General features: G+C 40.5%; 1 protein-coding gene across 1 annotated transcript; it reads left to right on the top strand.

The window, feature by feature from the left end:
- The first annotated feature begins 800 nt into the window (after positions 1 to 800).
- On the top strand, positions 801 to 10,309 carry LOC138601757 (guanine nucleotide-binding protein subunit alpha-14-like). The gene is made up of 7 exons (XM_069672925.1): positions 801 to 985; positions 4,163 to 4,347; positions 5,499 to 5,653; positions 6,571 to 6,699; positions 7,273 to 7,402; positions 7,498 to 7,651; positions 9,639 to 10,309. The coding sequence occupies exons 1-7, from the start codon at positions 868 to 870 to the stop codon at positions 9,827 to 9,829; spliced, it is 1,062 nt and encodes a 353-aa protein (XP_069529026.1). The 5' UTR covers positions 801 to 867; the 3' UTR covers positions 9,830 to 10,309.
- Positions 10,310 to 10,497: the final 188 nt, after the last annotated feature.

Below are 10,497 nucleotides of genomic sequence, written 5' to 3'. Positions count from 1 at the left end.
CCAGGAGGTATCGGAATGGTAAGTTGAAATCTGGACTTGATTACAAGCGAGTGCAAGAAGGCAGCCTGAGGTGAACAACGGTGAATGACGATTGGTCGATTTCAGCGGAAGCAAGGTTCTACATAGAAACCTGCAGCTTTTCTGAACGGCCCATTTCAGAGGCGACCTTTTTAAAAATGTCATTCTGGAAAAACACAGAATTCTTACTGTGAACAATAAACACCCAGAAATGTGAAACCTATGAAAACATGAGAATATCCATTAAAAATATATGTCCCCTTTTAACAGAAACCCTGTGCTCCCACCTGGACGTGTAGGGTTTCACAGATTTACCAATAAATAGGCAGAGAGGTTGTAAATGAAAATTGCTTTTGAGTTGCATGATGGGAAATGTAGGACTCAGCGTTTTTGGATGTTTACCCATAGCAGGGACTAAAAATCAGGATATCTTGGCTTCCACTGCTTCGATTCCCTCCATTCTTTTAGAAAATCTGTCTCTTGTGAGATCCCCAACCTAATGGAAGTGCACTAAGAATCTGCTGGAGTGCCCCTTTAACCTCTTGTTGTATGTGTTGATCCATTCATAATGTCTTAAACACAGCATTTCCAGCAAGCCCATGGGAGTGGCCCTGTAAGCAGCTACACAAGCAGTACACATAAACTTATATTGCCTTAATTATCTCTCAGAGCCTGTCCCTCCCTCCGCCTCCTCCACACAGCAGGAATGCGGAACACACCTGAGCTGGATCCTGCATGAGGAAGAATGACCGCATTAACCTGCCAAACCACCTGTTCAGGGAAGTCCTTAGCCATTCATTCCTTGTCCCCGTCAGTTGTGGTGCAGTTCATCTAAAAGCAGCTCAAAAAATGGAGTGCTGCCTGTCTGCCGACGAAGAGGAGAGACTGAGGATACACAAAGAAATAGAGAGACAAATTCGTCGTGATAAATCAAAGTCTCGCCGGGAGCTGAAGTTGCTGCTTTTAGGTAAGTGCCTGAAGCTAATTGTGAAGTCATTCACTCCACATGTTCACTGAAATCTATAAAAAATAATTAACCACCACATGCTGACAAACTCTTTAATGTAGCCTACAAAGTGACCTTAAACTGTTCTTATAAGAGGTTATGATACATTTCATGGTCACTCAGTACAGCAATTGTTTGACACATAGTTACGAAGTGTTATTCAGGGGCCAAATAATGTAGAGCCTGAGAAATGTATCAGTCAAAAGGTTTCTTTTTGAGTTCAACCTCTACTTCACGGTGACATTTAACGAGTCATCCTCTGGGGGACCATGAATGGCTACAGAATATCCTTGCAATTCACGCAGTAATTGTTGAGACGCCTTCCCTTAAATAATGACCTGATGTTATCGCCTGAAGGAAAGTCAGGGTATGATCAAAGGATTTATCTTCCAAGGACCATGCATGTCTACAAAATTCCTTAGCAATCAATACTTCCTTCTCCTTACATTAATGCTATTGATGATGATGATGACAATGAGGATGTTGTTGATGTTGATTAGGATATTCATGATGATGATTATGACTGTTTTGACCTTGTTGATGCTGCTGCTGATGTGCGCCAGTGTCCGGTCGCACTTGAAGCTGTTTGTCGGCACTTACTGACTTTGTTCCCTCCTGTCTTGATCGTCGCTTGTGTTGTATCAACTCTCAGATGTATGTCGCTTTGGACAAACGCGTCTGCTTAATGAAATTGTAACATTGACAACCCAACAAAAACGTTAACTTCATGTTGGTGTTTCAGGAAAAGCCATGGGATCGATCAGCAAAGTCTTTAGGATGTATCCTCTGGGGATCGTAAATGTCTGTAAAAACGTAGAAACCTCATGTTTCTCTTACCAGAAGAATCATGGGATCCACAGAGTCTTTAGGGTTTATCCTCTGGGATCAAAAATGTATAGACCTCATGTTACTCCTTCTTACTACACCAGAATTATCGTGGGCAGGGGCGGATCTAGACTTTTTTGACTGGGGTGGCCCAACTGGGGCACTGACCTATGCAGGGGTGGAATGTGTCCACACAAAGACACACAAAGAGGAATAGTATTTATTAACCTTTTCTATCTCCACCAATCACATCTACTTTGACTTCTAACATTAAAGTATCTAAAATATGTTACATTCCTGTGCAAATGTTATTATCTTTACAAAGTAACACAACAGAGTGGCAACATATAAATCTTTTAAGCTTAATTCTTTAAGGAATCAAAATAAGATGTTTGTCCAGAGTAACAATTTAAAGTGCTAAAGGAAATGTGCCACATTGAAATGCAAAGAAAGCTTCTAGCAGCCTGTTGGAACACAGCCCAAAGAGTTGACTTTAACATTAATCCCGCCTCTGACAAGGCAACTCGCCAATCATAGTTTAGGATATTGGGGGTGGCACCCGGGGGTGGCCAATCAGATTTCAAGGGGGGCCCAGGCCACCCCTGACCACCCCTCTGGATCCGCCCCTGATCCACAAAGTCTCTAGGATTCATTAACTGGGAACCAGGAATATCTGTAGGCTATGAAATGTTATAGCAATCAATCCACAAGTTGAGACATTTTCATCAAAGCAATAGTATTTACCAGGCACTTGCACAGATAGGACCCATGGGGGGCCTGAGCCCCTGCCCAGAGTCGAAAAGTGCACCTAATTTAAATAATAATAATAATATTTCTATCAAATATAAAGACAGAAATGTAAAGTAGTATCCACAAAAAATATGCCTCATCAATTTAGGAAGTACTCCTCATTCCCCACCCCCTCCCCTCCCATATGATTTTGTCTCAATCAATCAATTCACTTGTGTCTTGACTTGTCATGAAAAGCACACATCACTCCAGCCCTTCCACAGTTCAGTTACAGTGAATGACATCACTCAGGTAGGCACTGTTTTAATTATGAAATCAACCAAAACAACACTTACTTTTTATATAATCCATTAAAAAAAGTAGGTCAGTAGGACTATAGTAGAACATAAACAGTTCCAATGTTCTCAGCGTAATGTGTGATTATGGATGCCGGTGGTGTGACAACATCAGGGTGGGAATTAGTGCATGTTGGTGGGGCAAGTGCCTGTTTTTTGCCTGAGCCCCTGCCCCCTAAAAAGTCTGTGCACGGCCCTGCTGTTGACCTCTGAAAATTAAGTGTACCGCCAAAATATTTCTAATTCAGACCCCGATCCATACAAAGGTTTTGGAAGTATTTCAGTCTGGAATTGCAGAAACACAACGCGCGGGAAAAAAGTTACTTTACGATTAAGAAATGAGGTTTGCAGAATGTGAACACAACTGTATCATAATTAATTGAAAGATAGCAGGTTAGTGTATTTTTACCACCCTGAAATCAAGTGCCACTGAGCTCGAATTTCATCGGGGTAAGTGGAGAAACAAATACGAAAGTACCTGACTCGACAGATAGCAGGGCCTTGTTCCCTTTAAAGTATTAACATGTGACTCTGTGCATTCTTCAAATAGTTGCTGAAGCCCTGATGACCCAGTTCTACAGTACAGATAACATTTTTTTCCTCATTCAAATCAAATCAAACTGCATTCTTTCATTGTACGGAGACTGTTGCATGTGAGACGTTTGGGTGTCAAATAATAGTAGGGCCGGTTTTAACCCACAACAGTGTGAAACAACCCACTTGTAAAAGCAAAGGCTTTAAACGCAATGTTTGACATTAACTTTAAAATTCAACTCTTGAGTTAGCCTTGAAGGAGAGTGGAATATCCTCCTGTAAAGGTCGGTCTAATGGTTAACATATTAGCTGCTTATCAAGAGTAATTTACAACCGGAGGGCTGGAAGCAGTTCACTGTTTCAGGCAAGGACACGTCGCTATAGTTAGAGCCATTGACTTTGCACCCAATCCTTCAGTGACTGCTGACAAACTGAAGTATGGCTCTGACTGGGATGAACTTACACACACTTGGATGGTACAATACATGGACTAATGCACATATCTTGGGGGAAAAACAAACTGTAAATAATCTTACATTCTTCACAAATCAGCCTTTTCTATTGTTTTTTTTTGCTGCCAAAATCCTGTTTACCTACAGCCGAAGTAATTGTTTTTGCGCATGTCCTACTTCCGTCATCACTTTGATCTTATTCCATTTCTCATCCTTTGGCCTCATTCATCTCATTTGCCTAGGTACTGGTGAAAGTGGGAAGAGCACTTTCATCAAACAGATGAGGATCATCAATGGCAGCGGATACAGTGATGCTGACAGGAAGGGTTTCACTCGGCTGGTGTTTCAGAACATCATCACAGCCATCCAGGTGCTGATCAACGCCATGAAGACTCTACAGATTGACTACGTCGATGACAAGAACATTGTGAGAATCTATGCACGTTTTAAAATAGACAATACTGACACTTGGCCGATATCATCAGGCCGATATGGATATATCAGATATATCAGTATTTTCTTTTTTTTAAATTTGCCCTAAATAACAACTTTTCGAAAAGAACATATAATGAAGGTATGCAGAATTGGCTGACAAAATATAACAACGTTTTATATTCTTAAAGTTATTTGTTTCAGAAGTGCACTTCTAAAGTACCTTTGCATAGTCCTTACAGTGCAAAATCCACATCCACATCGGCCACTACATTTTTCCACCTGTAAAATCAGACTGCATTTGCCTCAAGAATCCCAAATCAGTGTAGGCTACTTTTCAATTTGATATAACTCAAAGTCAAATCTGGAACAACGTTCGAGCCCTGCTCGGACGGATACGGGCGGAATATGTAGCTGAGATGATGAGGAGTCGCAGAAGTTACTGACAGAGCATAGTATCGTGCCGGAAAGGGGGCGGAGATTAGCGCGTCAACATGGGTTTTGTGTTCCCATCAATGCCAATCGGAGCCGAGGCGATAATTACCCGGGTCTACTGCAGAGTCATTTGATCCGGGTCTGAATGCCGATTGTAACCTTTCCCACTAAGCAAAAGAGCCGGGTGTTAGCAGGTGTTAGCTTGTTGTTTGACCAGTGGGAAAGCAGCTTAAGACAACAGCTAACCTTGATAATGTGCCATGATAAAAAAAGGCCTACATTTTAAGCCTAATCGATTTGTTGGCTAGGAAATGTCAGAGTGTTATGCTAGCTGCCTTCTGACCGGGCCTGATGGTTATAAAATATGTTAACTAAAAATTGTGAAATGATAGCAGTTTATCGGAATTTCTGTTTTAAGAACTTGCAACCTTATTTAGCAGAACGAAATTATATCATCATTTGACCTTCCCACCCTGAACATGACATCAGAGGAAAATGGCCGACGTGAACATGGCCAATTGCCCTCCACTGAGCCCTACTGCTAAAAATTGCTTCTGCAAACTACTTTTACTCCTTCAGAGTTTTTGTCTGTGTCCAAAAAATTCTGGATGAAGTTCTGTTATCATCCACCTGATGGTCTATTAATAGGTCAGTCAAATATTGAAAGTTTGTATTAATAAAAATCCCCTGTGGATGTGTTGTGTGTATCAGAGCCACGCAGTGAAGCTGAGCCAAGTAGATGCAGACCAGGTGTCCACTTTGGAGGCTTGGCAGGCAGACGCCATTAAGCGAGTGTGGAATGACCACGGTGTTCAAAGGTGCTATGACCGCAGGAGGGAATTCCAGATATCTGACTCTGCCAAATAGTAAGACTTTTATATATTTCATATGTTTTACCAAGGCTCTTCCAGAGAACCAAATCTTTTGCAGTTTTTCAGTTTTCACGAGGCAACTTAAATTCAAGAGTTTTTTCACTCATAAAATATTCATGTGCATTTAAGCAGAGATGTGGACTGGAGACTTGGTGACTTGGACTCGAGTCGACTCGAGTCACTGTTTTGATGACTTGCGACTTGACTTGACAAAAAATAAATGACTTGAGACCCGACTTGGACTTGCAAATGAATGACTTGAGACTCGACTTGAGGCATGATGACTCGGATGACTTGCGTGTGTTCATAAGTTTGAATGTTAGCTGTTAAATATAAAAATGATAAAATTCAATGTTGTCAAGTTTCTGTCTAACCATCAAGTATGTACGCAGAGCAAACTGGGAATCATGATTGGATGACTCAAAAAGCTCCCCGGTATGTGATTGTCATGATTGGATGACTGGCTCTCAATCAAACTCCTCGCTATGGCAACAAGCAACATCAAAGCCCCCAAAGAGAAGCCTCATCAGTCGTACTCGTTACCACTCAACACGGTCTCAGACCAGACCATCATCATGGCTGTGTCTGTGCCAAGATAATACAGATACAATTCATTGTCATACTTTTTGAACAGGTTATATAAATTGGCCAATAATATCATTATAAGACGGGCTATGTCTTTTCTCTTTATAAAGACCGGATACTACAGGTAAGAGTGCTGGATCTTGGGTGGAAGAAAAGTGACTTGACTTGACTTGCCCAAGAAAAAATGACTCGAGACTTTTTTGGGACTTGAGCAAAGATGACTTGGTCACAACACAGCATTTAAATGCACATGTCTATATGAAGTTCTCTCTTATCCAGTACGGTTTGTAAAAGGGTATTAAACTGGATGCACTGTTACTTTTCAGTTACCTGAGTGACTTGGGCCGAATCACAGCCCCGTCATACATCCCCACCGAGCAGGACGTCTTGAGGGTCAGGGTCCCCACCACAGGCATCATAGAGTACCCCTTTGATTTTCACAGAGTAACCCTCAGGTATGGTGTTGTACTTTTATTACCTACTACAGAAAATATATAACAAAAACTAAAAGAAGTTGGTTCAAATTGGCGGATATTTTGACTACATTTCTTCAGTTAAGAAATTTTGGTGAAATAACACATTCAGAGAATGTACCATTAAAGAAAAAGGGTTTGTCATAAGAAATATGCTCATTTGCTATCTTGTTGAGACTTAGATGACAAGATTGATTCCACTTAACCAGTAGGTGATTAGCGTTAGCTTAGCATCAATATTGGAAAAAGTCATAAAGAGCTAGCCTGGCCTTTTAAAAAGCTGTGCGACTAAAACCAGTAAATCTCACCGATTAATCATTTCTGTTTATGTTTGTGTTATAAATTAGTGATCTCAAGAGGTTTAGAAACTCAGTGGTCAGGCCAGCTGTTAGCCCGTTTTCAGCATTAAGCTAAGGCTAGGCTATTCTAAGCTCTAGCTTAATTTTTAGCATGTAGCAGCTAACAATCAGATAAAAGTAAATAAGTGTATTTTTGAAATAACAAACTATGCCTTAGAAAAACCTTTGTTTTAAATAAATGTTCATGTGTGTCTAGGATGGTGGATGTGGGTGGTCAACGTTCAGAGAGGAAGAAATGGATCCATTGTTTTGAGGACGTCACCATCATCATATTCCTGGTGGCCCTGAGCGAGTACGATCAAGTTCTTTACGAGAGTGAGAATGATGTAAGGTCAAAAAGTTTTGGATTTTTTGTGTCTTCATGTTAATTGCTCTCAACAATTTAATTTTATGTTTTGAAAATAATTATTTCTGCCTTTAGAATCGTCTGAAAGAGAGCCTTGCCTTGTTTAAGACCATCATCTCTTGCCATTGGTTTCAAGACACTTCAGTCATCCTCTTCCTGAACAAAACAGACTTGCTGGAGGAGAAAATCACACGGTCTCATTTGGCCACCTACTTCCCGGAATTTACTGGTAAACCTACAGCCCCTTTTTGTTCTGCATGCATTAAACCAGCATTCACAGTTCTGTCTGAAAAATCACTTCCTGTTTACTATTTAGTGCACCATATTTACTGTCACTGTACTCTGTGTAGAGCTGCAACAATTGATCACTAAGTTTAAGCAGCGGCTTAACGATATGATATGACACGATGTCATATGATACAATACAATACAATGCAACACATTACGTTAGAATACAATGCAATACTATGCTATGTGATGCGATACGGCACGATATGGCACGAAACGGTATAATACATTACATTACATAACAGTGCAGTGTGATACTATGGGATAAAATATGATATGGCAGGATATGATACAATGCGATATGTTACATTACTTTACATTACATTACAATACAATGTGGTACTATGGGATGCGATGCGGTACGATCCGATACGTTATGTTGCGATACCGTGCGATGCAATATGATACAATGCGATACTGTGCGATGCGATATGATACAATGCGATACTGTGCGATGCGATATGACACAATTCGATACTGTGCGATGCGATATGATACAATGCGATACTGTGCGATGCGATATGATACAATGCGATACTGTGCGATGCGATATGATACAATGCGATACTGTGCGATGCGATATGATACAATTCGATACTGTGCGATACTGTGCAATGCGATATGATACAATGCGATACTGTGCGATGCGATATGATACAATGCGATACCGTGCGATGCGATATGATACAATGCGATACTGTGCGATGCGATATGATACAATGCGATACTGTGCGATGCGATATGATACAATGCGATACTGTGCGATGCGATATGATACAATTCGATACTGTGCGATACTGTGCAATGCGATATGATACAATGCGATACTGTGCGATGCGATATGATACAATGCGATACTGTGCGATGCGATATGATACAATGCGATACTGTGCGATGCAATATGATACAATTCGATATTGTGCGATGCAATATCATACAATTTGATACTGTGCGATGCAATATGATACAATGCGATACTGTGCGATGCGATATGATACAATGCGATACTGTGCGATGCGATACGATACAATGCGATACTGTGCGATGCGATACGATACAATGCGATACTGTGCGATGAGTTATGATACAATGCGATACTGTGCGATGCGATATGATACAATGCGATACTGTGCGATGCGATACGATACAATGCGATACTGTGCGATACTGTGCGATGAGTTATGATACAATGCGATACTGTGCGATACTGTACGATGAGTTATGATACAATGCGATACTGTGCGATGCGATATGATACAATGCGATACTGTGCGATGCGATACGATACAATGCGATACTGTGTGATGCGATATGATACAATGTGATACGTTACAATACTACGAAGCCCTGGAGTTGCCATAGAATAAAAAATTTAAAGCGCACAGTATCGCATTGTATCATATCACATCGCATTGCACAGTATCGCAACATAACATACCCGCATTACATCCCATAGTACCACATTGTATTGTATTGTAACATAACATAACGTAACACATTGCATTGTATCCTTACGAAATAACTGAAATAAAACGTGTGCTCGTTTTATTTTTTTTATTCCATGGCCCCTCTGGGGCTCTGTACAATACAATACGATACGATGTAGCACAATACGATGCACTTTATCGTCCCTATAGGGAGACTCAGATGCTGCATACATTAAGCTGCCACTTAAGTATTAAAAAAGTAAAAAACAATAAAAATCAACATGTAAACAGAGAAGCACATACCAATGAAAACCACAAATGACATACAATATATTGCATATAACCCATATTGCACATGTTCCATATAATACACAACAATAAGTGAAAGAGATAGGAACACCATGAAGCTATTACATAACCCCCACAGTCTCTAACTTCAAAAATACGTATATCGTCAAAATACAAAGACACCTTCTGTTTTTGACTGCTTTCTCCCTACAGGGCCTAAGTGTGATGCCCAATCTGCGAAGAATTTCATTTTGGAAATGTTTAAGGACTGTTACAGAGGGCACCATAAATCCCTCTACTCACACTTCACCTGTGCGACAGACACAAAGAACATACGGGTCGTCTTCAAGGACGTCAAAGCAACAGTCTTAGAAGAGATCTTCGAAAATATAGGCCTCAAATAAGGACAAAGTGATGGTTTCACATTTAAGAACAATGGTTTTACAGTCACACTTTTATAGATATTTATCTGTTGTCTGCTGTTGGTTGCAGCTGGTAAAAAACATCGAAGAGAGGCGATCAGACAGCAGAGTCTGGCAAGAGACATTTATCTCAGCATTGTAAAACATCTGTGTGCCATTTCTTGCAACTCATGATATTCATAAGTGATTACAGGTACAGGTTGATTTTATACCATTACTGTTGGCAGACAATCAGTTATTGGCATCAAACTGGTTTGACGAAGTCGTATCTTTAAAGAATGCGACCCACCTTGCCTTGCAGCTCTGGAGGGAGGAAGTAACTTGATATCCTGCAGGGAACAACTGTGCCTTAGTTTATATTTATGCTAATGTATTTCGTGTGTGCAAAAACAATCATGTAGTCTATGAAATTTTCTTTTTCACTAACTTTAAATATTAAAATAAACACATCTGATTCCCCTCTGTACCCTCTTTTGTGTCTTTTTATGCCTCCGCACCAGCGACAGCCGTGGCCAGAGCCATTATGTTTTTGGGTTGTCCGTCTGTCTGTCCCATTCTTGTGAACACGATATCTCAGTAACGAGGGAATTTCTTCAAATTTGGCACAACTGTTCACTTGGACTCAAGGATGAACTGATTAGATTTTGGGG

This window comes from Semicossyphus pulcher, unplaced genomic scaffold (genome assembly GCF_022749685.1).
Source record: "Semicossyphus pulcher isolate SPU_LCO1_2020_fin unplaced genomic scaffold, fSemPul1.0.p SCAF_22, whole genome shotgun sequence".
NCBI classification, from domain to species: Eukaryota; Metazoa; Chordata; class Actinopteri; order Labriformes; family Labridae; genus Semicossyphus; species Semicossyphus pulcher.
This window is presented reverse-complemented; position numbering and strand designations above follow the sequence as displayed.